Below are 27,869 nucleotides of genomic sequence, written 5' to 3' on the forward strand. Positions count from 1 at the left end.
TTCTACGGCGGGGGTGCAGGAGGCGAGCCTCAGCCAGTGCGTCTTTTGCAGCCGTTTTATGATCGCTCAGCACAAGAAATACTTTACACACATACAGTTGTTGACAAAATACACTGTACATTATATACCTCAGCTAACTAAACTATGGAAATGTATAATATAATTCATATACCGGTAGCAATACAGTCTCACTGCACAGCAGGCCAGCAGTTAGCCGAGTCATTGCGCAATCCATGTTGCGGCACTGAGTGACGTGCCTCAACTGGCTGCTGTTCACCGCACCGTCTCTTCTCAGTATTTGAACGGCAAATGTGAAAATTCAGCGATTTTGAATAAAAATAATCTAAAACTGGTGAAGTTAAATGGAAAATAACTTTATAGTATAATCACTAGATACATATAACAATTTAATAAAAATAAAAAAAAATTACATTTTTTTTCTTTCCATGTTGGCAGGTGAGGCCCCGCCTCACCTGCCTCTAGTGACTGCACGTCACTGATATATATATATATATATATATATATATATATATATATATATATATATATATATATATATAACTACAACAAATTTTATCTAGGTGTGACAATAAGTGATGTAATTGTGTTACAAATAAAAAGAGTATATTTTAACCACATGATGATGACATCATTATTGTGCTCTTTCTCTCCTTTGGCTCTCAGGGTGCTTTTTATGGCCTCCTGGTGGGTCTCCTGGTGGGTCTGACCAGGATGATTAGTGAGTTTGTATACGGGACTGGTAGCTGTGTGGAGCCCAGCAACTGTCCTACCATCATCTGTGGTGTCCACTACCTCTACTTCAGCATCGTCCTCTTCGTGCTGTCCTGTCTGGTCATCCTGGGAGTGTCCCTGCTCACCAAGCCCATCCCTGACAAACACGTACGGACCTCCTCTACCGCCTGTAGCACCTTGGCTAACTACCTGTGTTTGTGTCTAAAGTCGTATTCAACTCCTCTACCGCCTGTAGCACCTTGGCTAACTACCTGTGTTTGTGTCTAAAGTTGTATTCAACTCCTCTACCGCCTGTAGCACCTTGGCTAACTACCTGTGTTTGTGTCTAAAGTTGTATTCAACTCCTCTACCGCCTGTAGCACCTTAGCTAACCATGTGTTTGTGTCTAAAGTTGTATTCAACTCCTCTACCACCTGTAGCACCTTGGCTAACTACCTGTGTTTGTGTCTAAAGTTGTATTCAACTCCTCTACCGCCTGTAGCACCTTGGCTAACTACCTGTGTTTGTGTCTAAAGTCGTATTCAACTCCTCTACCGCCTGTAGCGCCTTGGCTAACTACCTGTGTTTGTGTCTAAAGTTGTATTCAACTCCTCTACCACCTGTAGCACCTTGGCTAACTACCTGTGTTTGTGTCTAAAGTTGTATTCAACTCCTCTACCGCCTGTAGCACCTTGGCTAACTACCTGTGTTTGTGTCTAAAGTTGTATTCAACTCCTCTACCACCTGTAGCACCTTGGCTAACTACCTGTTTGTGTCTAAAGTTGTATTCAACTCCTCTACCGCCTGTAGCGTCTTGGCTAACTACCTGTTTGTGTCTAAAGTTGTATTCAACTCCTCTACCACCTGTAGCGCCTTAGCTAACTACCTGTGTTTGTGTCTAAAATTTAATTCAACTCCTCTACCGCCTGTAGCACCTTGGCTAACTACCATGTGTTTGTGTCTAAAGTTGTATTCAACTCCTCTACCGCCTGTAGCACCTTGGCTAACTACCCGTGTTTGTGTCTAAAGTTGTATTCAACTCCTCTACCACCTGTAGCGCCTTAGCTAACTACCTGTGTTTGTGTCTAAAGTTGTATTCAACTCCTCTACCGCCTGTAGCACCTTGGCTAACTACCTGTTTGTGTCTAAAGTTGTATTCAACTCCTCTACCGCCTGTAGCACCTTGGCTAACTACCTGTGTTTGTGTCTAAAGTTGTATTCAACTCCTCTACCGCCTGTAGCACCTTAGCTAACCATGTGTTTGTGTCTAAAGTTGTATTCAACTCCTCTACCGCCTGTAGCACCTTGGCTAACTACCTGTGTTTGTGTCTAAAGTTGTATTCAACTCCTCTACCGCCTGTAGCACCTTGGCTAACTACCTGTGTTTGTGTCTAAAGTAGTATTCAACTTCTCTACCGCCTGTAGCACCTTAGCTAACCATGTGTTTGTGTCTAAAGTTGTATTCAACTCCTCTACCGCCTGTAGCACCTTGGCTAACTACCCGTGTTTGTGTCTAAAGTTGTATTCAACTCCTCTACCACCTGTAGCGCCTTAGCTAACTACCTGTGTTTGTGTCTAAAGTTGTATTCAACTCCTCTACCGCCTGTAGCACCTTGGCTAACTACCTGTGTTTGTGTCTAAAGTTGTATTCAACTCCTCTACCGCCTGTAGCACCTTAGCTAACTACCTGTGTTTGTGTCTAAAATTTAATTCAACTCCTCTACCGCCTGTAGCACCTTGACTAACTACCATGTGTTTGTGTCTAAAGTTGTATTCAACTCCTCTACCGCCTGTAGCACCTTAGCTAACTACCTGTGTTTGTGTCTAAAATTTAATTCAACTCCTCTACCGCCTGTAGCACCTTGGCTAACTACCATGTGTTTGTGTCTAAAGTTGTATTCAACTCCTATACCGCCTGTAGCACCTTGGCTAACTACCCGTGTTTGTGTCTAAAGTTGTATTCAACTCCTCTACCACCTGTAGCGCCTTAGCTAACTACCTGTGTTTGTGTCTAAAGTTGTATTCAACTCCTCTACCGCCTGTAGCACCTTGGCTAACTACCCGTGTTTGTGTCTAAAGTTGTATTCAACTCCTCTACCGCCTGTAGCACCTTGGCTAACTACCCGTGTTTGTGTCTAAAGTTGTATTCAACTCCTCTACCGCCTGTAGCACCTTGGCTAACTACCTGTGTTTGTGTCTAAAGTTGTATTCAACTCCTCTACCGCCTGTAGCACCTTAGCTAACCATGTGTTTGTGTCTAAAGTTGTATTCAACTCCTCTACCGCCTGTAGCACCTTGGCTAACTACCTGTGTTTGTGTCTAAAGTCGTATTCAACTCCTCTACCGCCTGTAGCGCCTTGGCTAACTACCTGTGTTTGTGTCTTATGTGGTATTCAACTCCTCTACCGCCTGTAGCACCTTGGCCAACTAACCATAAGTTTGTGTCTAAAGTTGTATTCAACCCCTCTACCGCCTGTAGCGCCTTAGCTAACTACCTGTCTTTGTGTCTAAAGTTGAATTCAACTCCTCTACCGCCTGTAGCACCTTGGCTAACTGCCTGTGTTTGTGTCTAAAGTTGTATTCAACTCCTCTACCGCCTGTAGCACCTTGGCTAACTACCTGTGTTTGTGTCTAAAGTTGTATTCAACTCCTCTACCGCCTGTAGCACCTTGGCTAACTACCTGTGTTTGTGTCTAAAGTTGTATTCAACTCCTCTACCGCCTGTAGCACCTTGGCTAACTACCTGTGTTTGTGTCTAAAGTTGTATTCAACTCCTCTACCGCCTGTAGCACCTTGGCTAACTATGTGTTTGTCTCTAAAATTGTATTCAACTCCTCTACCGCCTGTAGCACCTTGGCTAACCATGTGTTTGTGTCTAAAGTTGTATTCAACTCCTCTACCGCCTGTAGCACCTTGGCTAACTACCCGTGTTTGTGTCTAAAGTTGTATTCAACTCCTCTACCGCCTGTAGCACCTTGGCTAACTACCTGTGTTTGTGTCTAAAGTTGTATTCAACTCCTCTACCGCCTGTAGCACCTTGGCTAGCTACCTGTGTTTGTGTCTAAAGTTGTATTCAACTCCTCTACCGCCTGTAGCACCTTGGCTAGCTACCTGTGTTTGTGTCTAAAGTTGTATTCAACTCCTCTACCGCCTGTAGCACCTTGGCTAGCTACCTGTGTTTGTGTCTAAAGTTGTATTCAACTCCTCTACCACCTGTAGCACCTTGGCTAACTACCTGTGTTCGTGTCTAAAGTTGTATTCAACTCCTCTACCACCTGTAGCACCTTGGCTAACTATGTGTTTGTCTCTAAAGTTGTATTCAACTCCTCTACCGCCTGTAGCACCTTGGCTAACTACCTGTGTTTGTGTCTAAAGTTGTATTCAACTCCTCTACCGCCTGTAGCGCCTTGGCTAACTACCTGTGTTTGTGTCTAAAGTTGTATTCAACTCCTCTACCGCCTGTAGCACCTTGGCTAACTACCTGTGTTTGTGTCTAAAGTTGTATTCAACTCCTCTACCGCCTGTAGCGCCTTGGCTAACTACCTGTGTTTGTGTCTAAAGTTGTATTCAACTCCTCTACCGCCTGTAGCACCTTGGCTAACTATGTGTTTGTGTCTAAAGTTGTACCGCCTGTGTTGGAGTCTGAGGAACTGTGAGGATGAAAGAGTCGACTTGGAAAAAGACGACTGGGTAGAAAATGACGACAACATGGAAATTGAAGGTACTTCATCAACGTCAACTCTTTCAGAATGTTTTACTGCAATCCAAAAACCTGTACTCATACTTACTTGCCAGAAAACACTTGATACCTGTGTACTTTCATGGTTATGTATTCTTCCTGTGGACCAGCAGTAGTACTTGACCGAGCAGTAGTATTTGGACAAACAGTTGTACGTGAACAAGCAGTAGTACTTGGGGGTGGATGAGATCCGCCCGGAGTTCCTTAAGACTCTGGATGCTGTGGGGCTGTCTTGGTTGACAAGACTCTGCAACATCAGGTGGACATCGGGGGCGGTACTTCTGGATTGGCAGACCGGGGTGGTGGTTCCTCTCTTTGAGAAGGGGAACCGGAGGGTGTGTTCAAACTATCGTGGGATCACACTCCTCAGCCTTCCCGGTAAGGTCTATTCAGGTGTACTGGAGAGGAGGCTACGCCGGATAGTCGAACCTCGGATTCAGGAGGAACAGTGTGGTTTTCGTCCTGGTCGTGGAACTGTGGACCAGCTCTATACTCTCGGCAGGGTCCTTGAGGGTGCATGGGAGTTTGCCCAACCAGTCTACATGTGCTTTGTGGACTTGGAGAAGGCATTCGACCGTGTACCCCGGGAAGTCCTGTGGGGAGTGCTCAGAGAGTATGGGGTATCGGATTGTCTGATTGTGGTGGTCCACTCCCTGTATGATCAGTGTCAGAGCTTGGTCCGCATTGCCGGCAGTAAGTCGGACCCGTTTCCAGTGAAGGTTGGACTCCGCCAAGGCTGCCCTTTGTCACCGATTCTGTTCATAACTTTTATCGACATACTTTCTAAAGCGCAGTCAAGGGTATCTGGTTTGGTGGTTGCAGGATTAGGTCTCTGCTTTTTGCAGATGATGTGGTCCTGATGGCTTCATCTGGCCAGGATCTTCAGCTCTCACTGGATCGGTTCGCAGTCGAGTGTGAAGCGACTGGGATGAGAATCAGCACCTCCAAGTCCGAGTCCATGGTTCTCGCCCGGAAAAGGGTGGAGTGCCATCTCCGGGTTGCGGAAGAAGTAATACTTGAGGGAGCAATAGTACTTGAGTGAGCAGTAGTACTTGAACGAGCAATAGTACTTGAACGAGCAATAGTACTTGAACAAGCAGTAGTACTTGTACAAACAGTACTTGAACAAGCAGTAGTTCTTGTACAAACAAGTAGTACTTGAGCAAGCAGTAGTACTTGAACGAGCAGTAGTACTTGAGTAAGCAGTAGTACTTGAGTGTGCAGTAGTAGTTGTACAAGCAGTATTACTCGAGTGAGCAGTAGTAGTTGAACGAGCAGTAGTACTTGAACAAGAAGTAGTATTTGAGTGAGCAGTAGTACTTGAGTGAGCAGTAGTACTTGCATGAGCAGTAGTACTTGAACGAGCAGTAGTACTTGAGTGAGCAATAGTACTTGAGTGAGCAGTAGTACTTGAACGAGCAATAGTACTTGAACAAGCAGTAGTATTTAAATGAGCAGTAGTACTTGTACAAACAGTAGTACTTGAAAAAGCAGTAGTTCTTGTACAAACAGTAGTACTTGAGTGAGCAGTAGTACTTGAACAAGTAGTAGTACTTGAACGTGCAGTAGTACTTGAGTAAGCAGTAGTACTTGAACGGTCAGTAATATTTGAACAAGCAGTAGTACTTCAGTGAGCAGTAGTAGTTGTACAAGCAGTATTACTCGAGTGAGCAGTAGTAGTTGAACGAGCAGTAGTACTTGAACAAGAAGTAGTATTTGAGTGAGCATTAGTACTTGAGTGAGCAGTAGTACTTGAACGAGCAGTAGTACTTGAACAAGCAGTAGTACTTGCATGAGCAGTAGTACTTGAACGAGCAATAGTACTTGAACAAGCAGTAGTATTTAAATGAGCAGTAGTACTTGTACAAACAGTAGTACTTGAAAAAGCAGTAGTTCTTGTACAAACAGTAGTACTTGAGTGAGCAGTAGTACTTGAACAAGTAGTAGTACTTGAACGAGCAGTAGTATTTGAACGAGCAGTAGTACTTGAACAAGTAGTAGTAGTTGAACGAGCAGTAGTACTTGAACGGGCAGTAGTACTTAAACAAGCAGTAATACTTAAACGAACAGAAGTACTTAAACAAGCAGTAATACTTGAACGAACAGTAGTACTTAAACGAGCAGTATTACTCGAACAAGTAGTTGTACTTGAACAAGCAGTAGTACCTGAACAAGCAGTAGGATTTGAACAAGCAGTAGTACTTGAACAAGTAGTAGTACTTGAACAAGCAGTAGTACTTGAACAAGCAGTAGGTCTTGAACGAGCAGTAGTACTTGAACAAGTAGTAGTACTTGAACAAGCAGTAGTACTTGAAGGAGCAGTAGTACTTGAAGAGAGTCTCACTGCAGGGATCTCCTGGAATAGCATGGAGGGGGAGGGGCCAAAATGCAGATTGGGATACGGGTTAGGGCGAGTAGATCTTTGTGCCGATACTACAGTCCACTCTAACTGTCCCTTCCTGGCTCCTACATTCGTCGTAATCTCGCCCTGCAGAGTGGAAAGCTTCTCTGAGATGTTCTCCAGTTTTTGCGATTTCGTTCGGAAATCTTCACAATCATTAATATTGTCATCGCATAGAACCGCCAGGCACACCACCCCCCCACTTCTCCCGCCAGGGGGAGGGGCCATCAAGTGTTTGGCTTCTCTTGGAAAAAAATACTTTTAATGGCCAAGATTGGATTGTAGCAAACAATTAGTCTTAGCGCCCTCAGTCTACTCTGGGAGATCGGTCTCCTTGGCAACCACCGCAGAAAGTACCAAATCAAATGCACTGCCACCTGCTGGCTGCGAGGGGGGGGGGGGGTCACATGACACCCTGGCCACAAACCATCTCTGATGTTCCAGAAGCGGAGGAGGAGGAGGCGGGCCCCTGCAAGAAGGCCCTGGCGTGTTTCTGCGGCCTGCAGCAGCAGAAGGCCGCCAAGCTCAGCGAGGAGGAGAAGGCGGAGCTTCAGAAAAAGCTGACGGACACGACAGAAGCGCCGCGGTGGAGGAACGTCGTCAACGGCAACGCCATCGTCCTGCTGTGCGTGGCCATCTTCTTCCACGGCTACTACGGCTAGCACAGCGTTTACCGACGTGACCCGGTCTTCTGTCCTGTTGAACGAGCGGCACTTTAAAACTCATTTCACTCACAATTGTTATTGTTTTTTTTTATTATCTGCCTTGACCTGTGGGACAGTTATTCATGCTAACTACGTGGTATTAAACGTCTTGCCTCAGTCCAAAGTCCAAAGTCTCGTTTTTCATTCACACTTTAGTCGTCTCAGGCAGAAATGAAAATGTACTTTCCCGTCTTGCCGCTAGAGGGCAATGTTGCTTTGTTTTTCATGATCGACAAAACAGAAATAAAAATGTACTCTCCTAACTTGCCGCTAGAGGACACTGTTGCTTTGTTTATATAAGAGTGACGTTTTAACTGTGGTTAATAAGTGATATCCTTTTTTAATTATTGTTATTAATGTTTGATTCTTCATATTTCACCTCACACAAAGCTGATAAGTTTAATTTCGCATCCATCGGCCAAACTTTGTATGAAGTCAAATGACATGACTTGGTTTTATTCTCTAATTGCAACACAAGATGTGTCAGAATAAAATATGTAGGAAAAGTATAAATTAATCAGTTAACATTTGCAATAATCTATTAGATTGTACATTAATCCTATTGTTGAATATGATATAATATAGAAACAAAAATATACGATGAAAGTATGGATGTGCCAAAATTAAATGAATTTAATGAAAATTAAAGAGATTACATTTGACCACAATTTGTCAAATTGTCCAAAAATCGATTCAGTTGTGAAATGTAATCTTAAACAATCCAACTGAATAGATTCATGAATGAATTATACGATTTTTTTGTGGGAAAATTAAAAACACACCTTTATAGTCCATCCATCCATCCATTTTCTACTGCTTGTCCCTTTGTGGAGTCACGGAGGGTGCTGGAGCCTATCTCAGTCACTTTCTAAAAACGAAGAAAAAATGTAATTAAAATGTTAATTAATAGAGAAAAAAGTCATATGTATATATTGTTATTTATTCTCCATACACTTCATCCATCCATTTTATACCGCTTGTCCCTCTCGAGGTCGCGAGGGGTGCTGGAGCCTATCCCAGCTGCACTCGAGCGGTATATATATATATATATATATATATATATATATATGTATATATGTATATATATATATATATATATATATATATATATATATATATATATATATATATATATATATATATATATATGTATGTAAAATGTGTTTTGGGGATTTACAGTCAATTTGCTCTGCAGACGAGTTCATTAAGTTAAAAAAGTTTGTAGTGTAATAATAAAATATTAACAATAATAAAAACATTAATTATACTAATGATAATAACAACAATATTAAATTAATAATAACAATAATAATAATTAAAATAATTATAATATAATAATAACAACAATAATAAAATAATAATAATAAAATAATAATAATGAAAACATTAATTGTACTAATGATAATGACAACAATATTAAATTAATCATAACAATAATAATAATAAAAATAATAATAACAACAATAATAAAATAATAATAATAAAATAATAATAAAATAATAAAACATTAATTATACTAATGATAATAACAACAATATTAAATTAATAATAACAATAATAATAATTAAAATAATAATTAAATAATAATAACAACAATAACAAAATAATAATAATAAAATAATAATAATAAAAACAATAACTATACTAATGATAATAACATCAATATTACATTAATAATAACAATAATAATAAATAAAGCATAATAATAATAACAACAATAATAAAATAATAATAATAATAATAAAAACATTAATTATACAAATGATAATGACAACAATACTACATTAAAAATAACAATAATATTAATTAAAATAATAATAAAATAATAATAACAACAATAATAAAATAATAATAATAAAGAAATAATAATAAAAACATTAATTATACTAATGATAATAACAACAATATTAAATTGACAATAACAATAATAATAATACAATAATAATAACAACAATAATAAAATAATAATAATAAAAACATTAGTTACACTAATGATAATAATAACAATATTAAATTAATAATAACACGCATGTGAAAAAGTGCAATATATTTATCTGTACAGTATTCTATTTATTTATTTATATATATTTATATATATATTTATTTATTTTATATATGTATATTTATATATTATTTATATATATTTATTTATTTATATATGCACCGTATTGCATTTTTATCCTGCACTACCATGAGCATATGTAACGAAATTTCGTTCTTATCTGTGCTGTAAAGTTCAAATTTGAATGACAATAAAAAGAAAGTCTAAGTCTAAGTCTAATAATAATAATTAAAATAATAATAACAACAACAAACAAACAAACAATAAAATCATAATGATACAATAATAATAACAGCAACAATAATAATAAAAATAATAATAACAACAACAATAATAAAATAATAACAACAACAACAATAATAATAATAATACTGACAATGACGACGATAAAGATGAAACAATCATATTATCTTTGGCAGCTCTATTTAGACCACATCAATAAAACACAAAAATATTTGTGAAAACATTGATCTCTCCACGCCAGTAACATTCCATAGCGAGGCTACCTTTGCTACTGGTATTATTGATGTTGGCGTGGACACGCCTACTTTGACACTTTCCATAATTCATGTCGGGATTAAAGCGTCCACTCAGCATTTTGACCATTAGTCAGCGACTTTACGCTCCGTTCGCTTTTCCCTGCACTTTGGAGATTACATCTGTGTGTGTGTGTGTGTGTGTGTGTGTGTGTGTGTGTGTGTGTGTGTGTGTGTGTGTGTGTGTGTGTGTGTGTGTGTGTGTGTGTGTGTGTGTGTGTGTGTGTGTGTGTGTGTGTGTGTGTGTGTGTTGATGTTTCTCATTGGCTGAACTGAAAGCGTTCTTTTTCAGTTTGCTGCCTGCAAACACTGCAGTGCAGAAGAGAGAGAGAGAGAGAGAGAGAGAGAGAGAGAGAGAGAGAGAGAGAGAGAGAGAGAGAGAGAGAGAGAGAGAGAGAGAGAGAGAGAGAGAGAGAGCACAGTGCGCATGTGCAGCAGTGAGGAGGAGGAGGAGGAGGAGGAGGTGTTGTGAGGGAGCAGAGGAAGCAGGAAAAGGAGAGGAAGGAGACATGACGCTGTGGTGCAGGAGATGAGTGCAGGAGCTCGGACGCCATCTTTGTCAGCGCCATCGACGCCATCACGAGGAGGCAGGAGGGCGAGAGCGGAGAGAGGAGGCGGGAAGGACCTCCATCTTGTCTCTGCATCCCAGGCAGGTGAGGATGATGATGCGTGATGTTCTAGAAGCTTCTGTGTGTGTGTGTGTGTGTGTGTGTGTGTGTGTGTGTGTGTGTGTGTGTGTGTGTGTGTGTGTGTGTGTGTGTGTGTGTGTGTGTGTGTGTGTGTGTGTGTGTGTGTGTGTCCATCATGTTGATGAGTTTAAAAAAATGTCTATTTGCAGACTCAGCATGTAGTGAAGTGTCCATGTTGGTCACAATGTTGCTATTGCATAACACAACCCTACCCCCCCCTCCCCCACCCCACCCCCATCAAACCACACACACACACACACACACACACACACACACACACACACACACACATTCTGACATATTCTACTTCCTCCCACTTAATTAATCAACAATCAATCAATCAATCAATCACAAAATGCAGGGGCTCATATTTTTTTGCTGCCTTCTTCTTCTTCTTCTTCTTCTTCTTCTGGCCGCCGCCGCACATCACACTCCACTTAGCGGGAATCAAGTGCAAAATGGCCGACAGATGTCAGGAGGCAGTATCACTTTGAAATTGGATATATATTTATATATATGCATGTGTATATATACTGTATGTGTATATATATATATATTTAAAAATGCTATATCGCTGGCAAGTGAGCATGAAGTGTTGAAGCCAGAGGATTAAATCCAACACGTTACATAATCATAACAACATAAAACCTCTTTGCACTCTGACTGTCTTTTTACTACTGGCTGATATGGAACCTAGTCAGGACAGACGGGTGTTCATTGAGGGACAGACATGTGTTCATTGAGGGACAGACAGGTGTTCATTGAGAGACAGACGGGTGTTTATTGAGGGACAGATGGGTGTTCATTGAGGGAGAGATGGGTGTTCATTGAGAGACAGACAGGTGTGTATTGAGGGACAGACGGGTGTTTCTATGAGGGAGAGATGGGTGTTCATTGAGAGACAGACAGGTGTTTATTGAGGGACAGACGGGTGTTTCTATGAGGGAGAGATGGGTGTTCATTGAGAGACAGACAGGTGTTTATTGAGGGACAGACGGGTGTTCATTGAGGGACAGACGGGTGTTTATTGAGGGACAGACAGGTGTGTATTGAGGGACAGACGGGTGTTTCTATGAGGGAGAGATGGGTGTTCATTGAGAGACAGACAGGTGTTTATTGAGGGACAGACGGGTGTTCATTGAGGGACAGACGGGTGTTTATTGAGGGACAGACAGGTGTTCATTGAGGGAGAGATGGGTGTTCATTGAGAGACAGACAGGTGTTCATTAAGGGACAGACGGGTGTTCATTGAGGGAGAGATGGGTGTTCATTGAGAGACAGACAGGTGTTTATTGAGGGACAAACAGGTGTTTCTTTGAGGGAGAGACAGGTGTTCATTGAGAGACAGACAAGTGTTTATTGAGGGACAGACGGGTGTTTCTATGAGGGAAAGATGGGTGTTCATTGAGAGACAGACAGGTGTTTATTGAGGGACAGACAGGTGTTCATTGAGGGACAGACAGGTGTTCATTGAAGGACAGACGGGTGTTTATTGAGAGACAGACAGGTGTTCATTGAGCGACAGACTGTTGTTCATTGAGCGGCAGACAGGTGTTCATTGAGATACAGACAGGTGTTTATTGAGGGACAAACGGGTGTTCATTGCGGGAGGGATGGGTGTCCATTGAGAGACAGACAGGTGTTTATTGTGGGACAGACGGGTGTTAATTGAGGGACAGATGGGTGTTTATTGAGGGACAGACAGGTGTTCATTGAGGGAGAGATGGGTGTTCATTGAGAGACAGACAGGTGTTCATTAAGGGACAGACGGGTGTTCATTGAGGGAGAGATGGGTGTTCATTGAGAGACAGACAGGTGTTTATTGAGGGACAAACAGGTGTTTCTTTGAGGGAGAGACAGGTGTTCATTGAGAGACAGACAGGTGTTTATTGAGGGACAGACTGTTGTTCATTGAGCGGCAGACAGGTGTTCATTGAGAGACAGACGGGTGTTTATTGAGGGACAGATGGGTGTTCATTGAGGGAGAGATGGGTGTTCATTGAGAGACAGACAGGTGTGTATTGAGGGACAGACGGGTGTTTCTATGAGGGAGAGATGGGTGTTCATTGAGAGACAGACAGGTGTTTATTGAGGGACAGACGGGTGTTCATTGAGGGACAGACAGGTGTTCATTGAGGGACAGACAGGTGTTCATTGAAGGACAGACGGGTGTTTATTGAGAGACAGACAGGTGTTCATTGAGCAACAGACTGTTGTTCATTGAGCGGCAGACAGGTGTTCATTGAGATACCGACAGGTGTTTATTGAGGGACGGACGGGTGTTCATTGCGGGAGAGATGGGTGTTCATTGAGAGACAGACAGGTGTTTATATGAAGGAGAGATGGGTGTTCATTGAGAGACAGACAGGTGTTTATTGAGGGACAGACAGGTGTTCATTGAGGGACAGACAGGTGTTCATTGAGGGACAGACAGGTGTTCATTGAAGGACAGACGGGTGTTTATTGAGAGACAGACAGGTGTTCATTGAGCGACAGACTGTTGTTCATTGAGCGACAGACAGGTGTTCATTGAGATACAGACAGGTGTTCATTAAGGGACGGACGGGTGTTCATTGAGGGAGAGATGGGTGTTCATTGAGAGACAGACAGGTGTTTATTGAGGGACAGACAGGTGTTTCTTTGAGGGACAGACGGGTGTTCATTGAGGGACAGACAGGTGTTCATTGAAGGACAGACGGGTGTTTATTGAGAGACAGACAGGTGTTCATTGAGCGACAGACTGTTGTTTATTGAGCGGCAGACAGGTGTTCATTGAGATACAGACAGGTGTTTATTGAGGGACAGACGGGTGTTTCTTTGAGGGAGAGATGAGTGTTCATTGACAGAGAGAGAGGTGTTTATTGAGGGACAGATGGGTGTTCATTGAGGGACAGACAGGTGTTCATTGAGGGACAGACAGGTGTTCAGTGAAGGACAGACGGGTGTTTATTGAGAGACAGACAGGTGTTCATTGAGCAACAGACTGTTGTTCATTGAGCGGGAGACAGGTGTTCATTGAGATACAGACAGGTGTTTATTGAGGGACAGACGGGTGTTCATTGCGGGAGAGATGGGTGTTCATTGAGAGACAGACAGGTGTTTATTGTGGGACAGACGGGTGTTAATTGAGGGACAGACGGGTGTTTATTGAGGGAGAGACGGGTGTTCATTGAGAGACAGACAGGTGTTTATGGAGGGACAGACAGGTGTTCATTGAATGACAGACGGGTGTTCATTGAGGGACAGACGGGTGTTCTTCAAGGGACACACAGTTGTTCATTGAAGGACAGACAGCTGTTCATTAAGGGACAGACCTGCTTATTTAGGGACAGACAGGTGTTCCCTGGACAAGGAAGGTGGGGTAGACCCTGGACAAGTGTCCACCTCATGACAGGGCCAACACAGATTCACACACTAGGGACAATTTAGTTTTGACAATCAACCTATCAGGTGCACGTCTTTGGAGGTGGGAGGGGCCTATCCCCGGGTGCATGTCTTTGGAGGTGGGAGGGGCCTCGGCCTGTCGCCATCACGTCTCCACCTCGTCGCTGCCACCACAGCCTGGGGGGGGCAATAGACTACAAACTGTAGTGAAGTAGGCCGTCTTCGTCGCATGAAAAAGCCTACAACTTTTGGTTGTGTTTTCTGCTCCATTTGCTGAATGGCGATATACGATATATATCTTGATATTTTTTCGTAAAGTAAAAACAAAACAGCCCTCGTTACCTGAGATACTAAGTACGTCATTATTATGACTTAGTAATTTACTAAGTCAAAATAATGACTTACAAAGTCAAATTAATGACTTACTGTAAGTAAGCGTTTGCAGTAAGCGTTTGGAGAAAAAGAGTTCAAAGTGGGTACACATGCTGACATATGTTCAACTCATCATGCTTCTTTATTACAGCATTTGGGAAGCCTGTAGTTGATTTTTATTATGTGAATGTTATATTTTGATCAACATGTGATAGCAGGGACCCTGCCATTCAAACCTAGGCTGCTACATTACTAATGATTAATGTAACTATAGCTGAAAAGATAGTACAACAGCAATAGGAGAGACTATTCATCCCTGAACACCATGGAGTTCTTAATGATGCAGTTACATTATTATATCAACTATCAGAGACAGAAACTCTTCATTTAACATAATGTCCTTTTTTGCTGCTTCAACACAGAAAAAGGTCAAGTGAAATAACTTTGTTGTTAAGTGTAGGTCAGTAATGATTGTCTTTCTCTCAGACAGACAGGGTTTTGCTGTCTGCAACACACACACACACACACACCGCACAGTGAGCTAACGTTACGCTAAAAGCGAATTCGCCTTCACTTCAAGGACTGCCAGCGAGCTGAGCTGCCGCTTATGTTTCTAGAAGGTCAACGGGCTCAAAGTGATGTTACTAGTAGTTGACTGGGAGGAGTTTATTATGATTTGGGGAGAGTCCGCTGCCTGATGTTTACCTGCTAAACACCGACCTGCTCACCCACCGTCTCTTCTCTGTGCCTGCCTGAGCACTGACTTTATACGCACTGCTGATTGGCTGTTACCGCTCTGCGTGGAACCAATCAGATGGTTGTGTGGGCGGGACAATGCTGGGTGTAATGAGCAGCTTGTTAAGACTTTAGTTTAGGCGGTGGCTCTTTGTTGTTAAGGCGGCCGCCTTAACAACAAAGCGCTGCGGGAAACCCTGATGTCTGCCATCACCATGTTTGAGATCATTAAGTTTTGAAATCATCATGTTTGAAATCATTGTGTTTGAATTGATCATGTTTGACATCACTGTGTTTAAATTCATCATGTTTGAAATCGTTAGGTTTTAAAATCATCACGTTTGAAATCATTGCGTAAAAAAATCTTTGTGTTCGACATCACCATGTTTGAAATCATTAAGTTTTAGAGTCATCATGTTTGAAATCATTGTTTGAAATCATCATGTATAAAATCATCATGTTTGAAATCATTGTGTTTTAAATGATCATGTTTGACACCACTATGTTTAAAATCATCATGTTTAAAATCGTCATGTTTGAAATCATCATCTTTAAAATCAGTATGTGTGAAATCATCATATATAAAGTCATTATATTGGAAATCATATTGTTTGAAATCATCATGTTTGAAATCATTGTGTTTAAAAACCTCGTGTTTGACATCACTATGTTTGAGATCATCATGTTTAAAATCATGTTTGAAATCATCATCTTTAAAATCACTACGTGTGATTTCATCATGTATAAAATCATAATGTCTGCCATTACCGTGTTTGAAATCATTAAGTTTTAAAATCATCTTGTTTGAAATCATTGTGTTTATAATGATCATGTTTGACATCGCTATGTTCAAAATCATCATGTTTGAAATCACTGTCTTTAAAATCATTATGTGTGAAATGATTGTGCATAAAATCATTATATTGGATATCATTGTGTTTAAAATCCTCGTGTTTGACATCACCTTGTTTGAAATCATTAAGTTTTAAAATCATTATGTTTGAAATCATTGTGTTTGAGATGATCATGTTTGACATCACTATGTTTATTAAGATCATTATGTTTAAAATCATGTTTTAAATCATCATCTTTAAAATCATTACGTGTGAAATCATCATGTATAAAATCATCATGTCTGCCATCACCATGTTTGAAATCAGTACGTTTTAAAATCATCATGTTTGAAATCATTGTATTTGAAATGATCATGTTTGACATCACTATGTTTAAGATCATCATGTTTAAAATCATCATCTTTAAAATCAGTACGTGTGATTTCATTATGTATAAAATCATAATGTCTGCCATCACCGTGTTTGAAATCATTAAGTTTTAAAATCATCTTGTTTGAAATCATTGTGTTTATAATGATCATGTTTGACATCACTATGTTTAAAATCATCATGTTTGAAATCATTGTCTTTAAAATCATTATGTGTGAAATGATTGTGCATAAAATCATTATATTGGATATCATTGTGTTTAAAATCCTCGTGTTTGACATCACCTTGTTTGAAATCATCAAGTTTTAAAATCATTATGTTTGAAATCATTGTGTTTGAGATGATCATGTTTGACATCATTATGTTTATTAAGATCATTATGTTTAAAATCATGTTTAAAATTATCATCTTTAAAATCATTACGTGTGAAATCATCATGTATAAAATCATCATGTCTGCCACCACCATGTTTGAAATCAGTAAGTTTTAAAATCATCATGTTTGAAATCATTGTGTTTGAAATGGTCATGTTTGACACCACTATGTTTAAAATCATCATGTTTAAAATCGTCATGTTTGAAATCATCGTCTTTAAAATCAGTATGTGTGAAATCATCATATATAAAATCATTACATTGGATATCATAATATTTGAAATCATCATGTTTGAAATCATTGTGTTTAAAATCCTCGTGTTTGACATCACCTTGTTTGAAATCATTAAGTTTTAAAATCATGTTTGAAATCATTGTGTTTGAAATGATCATGTTTGACATCACTATGTTTGAGATCATCATGTTTAAAATCATGTTTGAAATCATCATCTTTAAAATCATCAAGTGTGAAATCATCAGGCATAAAATCATCATGTCTGCCATCACCATGTTTGAAATCATTAAGTTTTAAAATCATCATTTTTGAAATCAATTTGTTTATAATGATCATGTTTGACATCACTATGTTTAAAATCATCATGTTTGAAATCATTGTCTTCAAAATCTTTATGTGTGAAATGATCGTGTATAAAATCATTATATTGGATATCATCATGTTTGAAATCATTGTGTTTAAAATCCTCGTGTTTGACATCACCTTGTTTGAAATCATGAAGTTTTAAAATCATCATGTTTGAAATCATTTTGTTTAAAATCATCATGTTTGAAATCATGAAGTTTGAAATCATTGTGTCTGAAATCATTGAGTTTGAAATCATCATGTATGTTTTGATTGTAGAACAGAGAGAAGAAAGTACTCAAGTACTAGACAAGGTTGAGTTGTGAAGTAGTACTACTCACTACTACACAAGTACAGTAGAAGCACAGTATTGTATGTGTGACCTCACAGCAGGCTAACGTTAGCATATGCTAGCTAAAAGATGAACAAAGTTTTTAGTGTAGTTTTTCTTACTTTGTGAGTAAAAATTGAAGTTAGCTCACTTTTTACAGCGTGTGGTTGGACTGTGGTCACGTGACTGCCAGGCTGCGTTCGATTGGTGCAATCGAGTCTAAGGTCACTAGTGCTGACCTTGGATAGGTCATGGGACACAAGTCTCTCTCCACCAGCCTGAGGGTACGCTGGGTGTGTGTGACAGAGCTGCGTGAGAAATTTCAAGTCACTTTCAGGGTCTGAGAAGAGCGTCACCGTGGCAACACAGGAGCGCTGCACGGCCAATGTTTTTGAAGCTCACATTTAACCAGGCGTTCATTTGGTGCAGTAACCAGCTGTCCCAATACTTTTGACTCAGTTGCAACAGAGAGAAATGTTTGGCTTTTTATTGAAGCTTTTAATTCTTTAAAAATACGTCGTTAGGTTCTATCTTTAGCCCTGAACGTTCACTTTCACTTTCACTTTCACTTTCACTTTCCCTTTCCCTTTCATCCAAGCATCTTCATCACTTCAGCTCACAGACTTAGAGCACTCTGATCCGGTCTGAGAGCACAACAACTTATTTTTGTGTGAGTGTTACCTGAGTTACCTGTGTGTTACGTGTTACCTGTGTGTTACATGAGTGTTATGTGAGCGTACAGTAACGTGTGTTACGTATGTATTACCTGTATGTTACCTGTGTGTTACGTGAGTGTTACGTGAGCATAGAGTAACCTGTGTTACCTATGTGCTACGTGTTACCCGAGTGTACAGTAACATGTGTTACATGTGTTACCTGTGTGTTACGTGAGTGTTACGTGAGCGTACAGTAATGTGTGTTACGTATGTATTACCTGTATGTTACCTGTGTGTTACGTGAGTGTTACGTGAGCATACAGTAACCTGTGTTACCTATGTGCTACGTGTTACCTGAGTGTACAGTAACATTTGTTATATGTGTGTTACATGTGTGTTACATGAGTGTTACGTGAGTGTACAGTAACGTGTGTTACGCGTGTGTTACGTGAGTGTTACGTGAGCATACAGTAACCTGTGTTACATGTGTGTTACATGAGTGTTACGTGAGTGTACAGTAACGTGTGTTACGCGTGTGTTACATGAGTGTTATGTGAGCATACAGTAACCTGTGTTACGTGTGTGCTACATGAGTGTGACGTGAGTGTACAGTAATGTGTGTTACGAATGTATTACCTGTGTGTTACATGGGTGCTACCCGAGTGTACAGTAACATGTGTTACATGTGTTACCTGTGTGTTACGTGAGTCTACAGTAACATGTGTTAAGTGAGTGTTATGTTAATATTATGTGTGTTACCTGTGTGTATTACCTGTGTGTTACATGGGTGTTACCTGTGTGTTACGTGAGTGTTACCTGAGTGTATATGAATGTGTTTTATGTGTGTGTTACATGAGTATTACTCATGTGTAAAGTAACACGTGTTACGTGTGTTACATGAGTGTTACCTGAGTGTACAGTAAAGTGTGTTATGTGTGTTAACTGTGTGTTACATGAGTCTACAGTAACATTTGTTACGAGTGTTACATGAATGTTACACGTGTGTTTACTGTGTGTATTACCTGTGTGTTACATATGTGTTACGTGAGTGTTACACGACTCTACAGTAACATGTATTACCTGTCTGTTACCTGTGTGTTACGTGAGGGTTATCTGAGTGTATAGTAAAGTGTGTTACATGTGTGTTACATGTGTGTTACATGAGTGTTACGTGAGTGCACAGTAACATGTGCTATGTGTATTACCTGTGTGTTACGTGAGTGTTATGCGAGTGTACAGTAACATGTGTTATATGAGTGTTAACCGAATATTATGTGTGTGTTACATGTGTATTACCTGTGTGTTACTTGTGTGTTACGTGAGTGTACAGTAATGTGTGCCGTGTGTTACCTGTGTGTTACGGGTGTGTAACGTGTGTTAATGTTTATTCCACATGTGTTACTTGTTTGTTACCTGTGTGTTACGTGAGGGTTACGTGAGTGTTACGTGAATGTACAGTAATGTGTTTTATGTGAGTGTAAGTAGGGACAAGCGGTAGAACATGGATGGATGGACACGTGTGTTACATGTTTGTAACATGTGTGTTATGTCTGTTACGTGAGTGAAATGTGTGTTACGGCTGTGTCGTGTGTGTGTTACGTATGTTTTGTTATGTGTGTTACATGTGTGTTACATCTTTGTTGTGTATGTTACCTGTGTTTATTACGTGTGTGTTATGTGTGTGTTACATGTGTGTTACATTTGTGTTACACGTGTGTTACATGTGTGTTACATGTGTGTTACATGTGAGTTACGTCTGTTACACGCGTATTGCACGAGTGTTATGTGTTTGTAACGTGTGTTATGCTTATGTTACGTGTGTTACATGTGTGTTACGTGTGTTACATGTGTGTTACGTCTGTTACACGCGTATTGCATGAGTGTTATGTGTTTGTAACGTGTGTTATGCTTATGTTACGTGTGTTACATGTGTGTTACGTCTGTTACATGTGTGTTACGTCTGTTATATGTGTATTATATAAGTGTCATGTGTTTGTAACAGGTGTGTTACGCTTATGTTGCGTGTGTTACATGTGTGTTACGTCTGTTATATGTGTATTATGTAAGTGTTATGTGTTTGGAACAGGTGTGTTACGCTTATGTTACGCGTGTTACGTGTGTATTAGTTGTGTATTACACAAGTATTACATAAGTGTTACACGGGTGTTACGTGTGTGTGTGTTACGTAGGTGTGTGTCAGAGCAAAGCCACACAGTGAGCGTGTGTGTTGCATGCGCGGTGTGAGGATGGAGAGATGTAACATGGCGGCTGCTAACAGGTCATGTGACGCGTGCAGGGAGGAGCAATACGCGCATGAAAAAAGGAGAAGTAGAAATGTGCTTCATTGCTCAAGTAGGTCGCTCCTCCTCTGCTCAGTCTGCACAAAATGGTTCTTCTCCTTCGTGCCTTTCACAAGTCTTGTCTTCTGACATGTTGGGAGAAGTGTTGACAGGAAGTGACAAAAAGTTCTGTCACCTGCCTTGTAGACCAAACATCTATATTAGTAGAAATGTTCTCTACAGGAAGTAGAAGATTGACTTATTAATAATAATAATAATAATAACTGGGATTTATATAGCGCTTTTCTAAGTACCCAAAGTCGCTTTACATGTAGAACCCATCAATCATTCACACCTGGTGGTGGTAAGCTACTTTCATAGCCACAGCTGCCCTGGGGTAGACTGACGGAAGCGTGGCTGCAATTTGCGCCAACGGCCCCGCCGACCACCACCTATCATTCAATTCACCGGTGTGAGTGGCACCGGGGGCAAAAGGTGAAGTGTCCCGCCCAAGGACACAACGGCAGCAATTTTTGGATGGTAAGAGGCGGGGAGCGAACCTGCAACCCTCAGGTTTCCGGCACGGTTGCTCTACCCACTACGCCATGCCGCCCTGTCAGTCATCTATTAGATGACTGCCTTATTAGATGACTGACTTATTATATGACTGACTTATTAAATGACTGACATATTAGATGGCTCACATATTAGATGATTGACTTATTAGATGACTGACTTATTATATGACTGACTTATTAAATGACTGACATATTAGATGGCTCACATATTAGATGATTGACTTATTAGATGACTGACTTATTAGATGACTGACTTATTAGATGATTGACTTATTAGATGACTGACTTATTAGATGACTGACTTATTAGATGACTGACTTATTAGATGACTGACATATTAGATGACTGACTTATTAGATGACTCACATATTAGATGACTGACTTATTAGATGACTGACTTATTATATGATTGACTTATTAGATGACTCACATATTAGATGACTGACTTATTAGATGACTCACATATTAGATGACTGACTTATTAGATGACTGACATATTAGATGACTGACTTATTAGATGACTGACATAGTGGATGACTGACTTATTAGATGACTGACTTATTAGATGACTGACCTATGAGATGACTGACATATTAGATGACTGACTTATTAGATGACTGACTTATTAGATGATTGACTTATTAGATGACTGACTTATTAGATGACTGACTTAATAGATGACTGACTTATTAGATGACTGACTTATTAGATGACTGACTTATTAGATGACTGACATATTAGATGACTGACATAGTGGATGACTGACTTATTAGATCACTGACTTAATAGATGACTGACTTATTAGATGACTGACTTATTAGACGACTAACATATTAGATGACTGACATATTAGATGACTGACTTATTAGATGACTGACATAGTGTATGACTGACTTATGAGATGACTGACTTAATAGATGACTGACTTATTAGATGATTGACATAGTGTATGACTGACTTATTATATGACTGACTTATTATATGACTGACTTATTAGATGACTGACTTATTAAATGCCTGACATATTAGATGACTCACATATTAGATGATTGACTTATTAGATGACTGACTTATTAGATGGCTGACTTATTAGATGACTGACTTATTAGATGACTGACTTATTATATGACTGACTTATTAGATGACTGACTTATTATATGACTGACTTATTAGATGACTCACATATTAGATGACTGACTTATTAGATGACTGACTTATTAGACGACTGACTTAGTAGATGACTGACTTATTAGATGACTGACTTATTAGATGACTGACTTATTACATGACTGACTTATCATATGACTGACTTATTAGATGACTGACATATTAGATGACTGACTTATTAGATGACTGACTTATTATATGACTGACTTATTATATGACTGACTTATTAGATGACTGACTTATTAAATGACTGACATATTAGATGGCTCACATATTAGATGATTAACTTATTAGATGGCTGACTTATTAGATGACTGACTTATTATATGACTGACTTATTAGATGACTGACATATTAGATGACTGACTTATTACATGACTGACTTATCATATGACTGACTTATTAGATGACTGACATATTAGATGACTGTCTTATTAGATGACTGACTTATTATATGACTGACTTATTATATGACTGACTTATTATATGACTGACTTATTATATGACTGACTTATTAGATGACTGACTTATCATATGACTGACTTATTAGATGACTGACATATTAGATGACTGACTTATTAGATGACTGACTTATTATATGACTGACTTATTATATGACTGACTTATTAGATGACTGACTTATTAAATGACTGACATATTAGATGGCTCACATATTAGATGATTAACTTATTAGATGGCTGACTTATTAGATGACTGACTTATTATATGACTGACTTATTAGATGACTGACTTATTAGATGGCTGACTTATTAGATGACTGACTTATTTGATGACTGACTTATTATATGATTGACTTATTAGATGACTCACATATTAGATGACTGACTTATTAGATGACTGGCTTATTAGATGACTCACATATTAGATGACTGACTTATTAGATGACTGACATATTAGATGACTGACTTATTAGATGACTGACATATTAGATGACTGACTTATTAGATGACTGACATAGTGGATGACTGACTTATTAGATGACTGACTTATTAGATGACTGACTTATTAGATGACTGACCTATGAGATGACTGACATATTAGATGACTGACTTATTAGATGACTGACTTATTAGATGATTGACTTATTAGATGACTGACTTATTAGATGACTGACTTAATAGATGACTGACTTATTAGATGACTGACTTATTAGATTACTGACTTATTAGATGACTGACTTATTAGATGACTGACTTATTAGATGACTGACATAGTGGATGACTGACTTATTAGATCACTGACTTAATAGATGACTGACTTATTAGATGACTGACTTATTAGATGACTGACTTATTAGATGACTGACATATTAGATGACTGACTTATTAGATGACTAACATATTAGATGACTGACATATTAGATGACTGACTTATTAGATGACTGACATAGTGTATGACTGACTTATGAGATGACTGACTTAATAGATGACTGACTTATTAGATGACTGACTTATTAGATGACTGACATAGTGGGTGACTGACTTATTAGACGACTGACTTATTAGATGACTGACTTATTATATGACTGGCTTATTATATGACTGACTTATCAGATGGCTGACTTATTAGATGACTGACTTATTAGATCACTGACTTATTAGATGACGGACTTATTAGATGACTGACTTATTAGATGACTGACATATTAGATGACTGCCTCTTTAGATGACTGACCTATGAAATGACTGACTTATTAGATGACTGACATATTAGATGACTGATTATTAGATCACTGACTTATGAGATGACTGACATATTAGATGACTGACTTATTGGATGACTGACTTATTAGATGACTGACATATTAGATGACTGACTTATTGGATGACGGACCTATTAGATGACTGTCTTCTTTGATGACTGACATATTAGATGACTGACATATTAGATGACTGACTTATTAGATGACTGACTTATTAGATGACTGATTTATTAGATAACTGACTTATTAGATGGCTGACTTATTAGATGACTGACTTATTAGATGACTGACTTATTATATGATTGACTTATTAGATGACTCACATATTAGATGACTGACTTATTAGATGACTGACTTATTAGATGACTCACATATTAGATGACTGACTTATTAGATGACTGACATATTAGATGACTGACTTATTAGATGACTGACATATTAGATGACTGACTTATTAGATGACTGACATAGTGGATGACTGACTTATTAGATGACTGACTTATTAGATGACTGACTTATTAGATGACTGACCTATGAGATGACTGACATATTAGATGACTGACTTATTAGATGACTGACTTATTAGATGATTGACTTATTAGATGACTGACTTATTAGATGACTGACTTAATAGATGACTGACTTATTAGATGACTGACTTATTAGATGACTGACTTATTAGATGACTGACATATTAGATGACTGACATAGTGGATGACTGACTTATTAGATCACTGACTTAATAGATGACTGACTTATTAGATGACTGACATAGTGTATGACTGACTTATTAGATGACTGACTTATTAGATGACTGACTTATTAGATGACTGACTTATTAGATGACTGACATAGTGGGTGACTGACTTATTAGACGACTGACTTATTAGATGACTGACTTATTATATGACTGGCTTATTATATGACTGACTTATCAGATGGCTGACTTATTAGATGACTGACTTATTAGATCACTGACTTATTAGATGACGGACTTATTAGATGACTGACATATTAGATGACTGACATATTAGATGACTGCCTTTTTAGATGACTGACCTATGAAATGACTGACTTATTAGATGACTGACATATTAGATGACTGATTATTAGATCACTGACTTATGAGATGACTGACATATTAGATGACTGACTTATTGGATGACTGACTTATTAGATGACTGACATATTAGATGACGGACTTATTAGATGACGGACTTATTAGATGACTGACTTATTAGATGACTGACTTACTAGATGACTGACTTCTTAGATGACTGACATATTAGATGACTGACTTATTGGATGACGGACCTATTAGATGACTGACTTCTTTGATGACTGACATATTAGATGACTGACATATTAGATGACTGACTTATTAGATGACTGACTTATTAGATGACTGATTTATTAGATGACTGACATATTAGATGACTGACTTACTAGATGACCGACTTATTAGATGACTGACTTATTAGATGACTGACATATTATATGGATGACTTATTAGATGACGGACTTATTAGATGACTGACTTATTAGATGACCGACTTATTGAACAATGCAAATAATAATCATCCTTTAATCCCTGAACACCTTGACAGCAAAGTACGAAGATCATTTCCTGTCACCACAGCGACACAAAGTTCTTGCCAATAATCAATCATCAATAATCCTAACTGCTGGCTTTGTTGTGTTTTGTACGGCAGGAAGACGCACCTGAGGACACGAAACCCTCTGAAGACGGACCGCTTCCTTCTCACTCTCACCTGGGAGGACTTGTGAACAGAAAGTATCTACATAAATCCAAATCTTGATACATAGATCAAGGGAGGCATAGATGTATGTATAGATGTATGGGACATCTTCAGTAGGTGCTGCTTTTTGCAAACCATAAGCTGCTGATCCTTAAGGTGCTCTGGCTCAACTCTGCTTCCCGCCAACCCCCCACAGTCACAGCAATAATAATACTAATAACAATAATAGAGCGGTCACAAGGACTCAGGCTGACGGCAGCGGGCAACAGGATTGGGGGCGGGGTCTGTAAAGGCACCATGGAGGCAGTCATCCGTCCCCACGTGCCCTCCAATGGCTGACTTGAGCCCGGCGGCAGCAGGCGCTCCTTTCCCGAGCCTCTTTGTGGTCCTCTTCCCAGACACCATGTCTTGCCTCAGGCGTCAGCCGGTGGCCATCCCCATGGACACGGTCAAGATCATCCAGTCGGAGAAGTTCCCCAGGGAGTGCGCCGTGCCCGTCACCCAGCCCCGCTTCGCCCCGCCGCCCAGGGTGGCCTGGGGCGGCGAAGGCCAGATCATCGTCAACCAGGCCTGCGGTGACCTGACGCTGGACATGGCGGCGCCGCCGCCCGCCAGGCCCGTGGCGCCCCCTCCGGCCCCGACCCTGCGCAGGGAGCCCAGCTTCTTAGCGCCGCGCAAAACCAGTGCCAACGAGATCTGCTACCACCAGTTCCACTTCAAGATGGAGGACGTCATCGTCAACCAGTACGTGCTGCGCTCCTCCTCCACCTCGTCGTCCGCGTCCTCGTCCTCGGGGCCGAGCGCGGCCTGCGAGCCCCTAGACTGCCCCACCTGCGGACACACCTACAACTTCGCCGGCAAGCGCCCTCGCATCCTGTCCTGCCTGCACTCGGTGTGCGAGGAGTGCCTGCAGATCCTCTACGAGTCGTGTCCCAAGTACAAGTTCATCTCCTGCCCCACCTGCCGCCGCGAGACGGTGCTGTTCACCGACTACGGCCTGGCGGCCCTCGCCATCAACACCAGCATCCTGAGCCGGCTGCCCGCCGACCCCAACGGGCCGGTGCAGTGGGGCGGGGACGCCGACCGCAGCTGCTACCAGACGGTGCGGCAGTACTGCCAGTCGGCCTGCACCTGCCACGTGGCCAACCCGCTGTCGTCCTGCGGCATCATGTAGGCATGGTAGGGGGCGCCATGGAAACGCTGCTCAGCCACACCTCGGTCGACTATAAGCTCTCCAGTCCAGTACTTCACCACAGACGACTTGTCTCTATATTTATCAGCACAGTCGGGTGCCGAGTGCTGGACCACTGATGGAGAAACGGTAGAAAGATGTATTTTATGTATGAACTCCATCCTCTTCACCTTCTCTCCTTTGCTGGGACGTGTCCATCGTCTCTTCTCATGGCAATGATCCAATAAACATTCTCTTCAAAACGTCTGACCGCTCATTTTGATCTCATTTCTTTTCTGCCCCACCGTGTGTCCCCAACCATCTCTATCACGTCCCATACCATCCCGATATTTGATATCAGCAGGGATCATACGTACCTACCTTTATTGTTTCCAAACGGTGTCTGTAAAACGGCTGATCAAACAAAACACAAGTCATCGTCATGGACCCGCTAGCTGCGCAAGCTAGCTCTCCAACCAGCTAAACAGAGTCAATAACTCCACGGTGAAGTTTTGGTGAATTTACTGAGGCATTTGTGAAAGGGAAACAATAGAAAAAGAATACCATTGGAAGGTAATAATACTAACACAGACACTCGTAAACGTTTTAGCATGTAAGCTAATGCTAACGACGCTAGCTTTGTTACATTACGATAGCACATACAAATATGAAT

At 40.1% G+C, this 27,869-nt stretch overlaps 2 protein-coding genes across 4 annotated transcripts in view; both read left to right on the top strand.

Annotated features, from left to right (window-relative positions):
* The window catches only part of slc5a1 (solute carrier family 5 member 1), a 37,087-nt gene extending 29,248 nt beyond the window's left edge, over positions 1 to 7,839 (top strand). Inside the window, exons 13-16 of one of the 2 annotated variants that reach the window (XR_009815817.1) lie at positions 685 to 739; positions 825 to 900; positions 4,354 to 4,453; positions 7,317 to 7,455. Coding sequence is in view for 1 of the 2 variants with exons in the window: in XM_061966080.1 (XP_061822064.1) it covers positions 685 to 900; positions 4,354 to 4,453; positions 7,317 to 7,534 (534 nt within the window). In the remaining variant the exon portion in view is untranslated. Of the gene's footprint in view, positions 1 to 684; positions 901 to 4,353; positions 4,454 to 7,316 lie in introns of both variants that reach the window. The other variant, XM_061966080.1, reaches the window with a different exon arrangement.
* Positions 7,840 to 10,622: 2,783 nt separating this feature from the next.
* On the top strand, positions 10,623 to 27,463 carry rnf208 (ring finger protein 208). Of its 2 annotated transcripts, none has more exons than XM_061966078.1 (2): positions 10,623 to 10,827; positions 25,978 to 27,463. In XM_061966078.1, the coding sequence occupies exon 2, from the start codon at positions 26,357 to 26,359 to the stop codon at positions 27,197 to 27,199; it is 843 nt and encodes a 280-aa protein (XP_061822062.1). In that variant the 5' UTR covers positions 10,623 to 10,827; positions 25,978 to 26,356; the 3' UTR covers positions 27,200 to 27,463. The 2 variants fall into 2 exon arrangements, with proteins under 2 accessions (XP_061822062.1, XP_061822063.1); XM_061966079.1 differs by having other exon boundaries at positions 25,982 to 27,463.
* Positions 27,464 to 27,869: the final 406 nt, after the last annotated feature.

Source organism: Nerophis lumbriciformis, linkage group LG11 (assembly GCF_033978685.3).
Source record: "Nerophis lumbriciformis linkage group LG11, RoL_Nlum_v2.1, whole genome shotgun sequence".
NCBI classification, from domain to species: Eukaryota; Metazoa; Chordata; class Actinopteri; order Syngnathiformes; family Syngnathidae; genus Nerophis; species Nerophis lumbriciformis.

Bases quoted from the DNA above. Each gene is read 5' to 3' on its own strand.
- rnf208 (XM_061966078.1), top strand. From the start codon at position 26,357: ATGGCTGACTTGAGCCCGGCGGCAGCAGGCGCTCCTTTCCCGAGCCTC.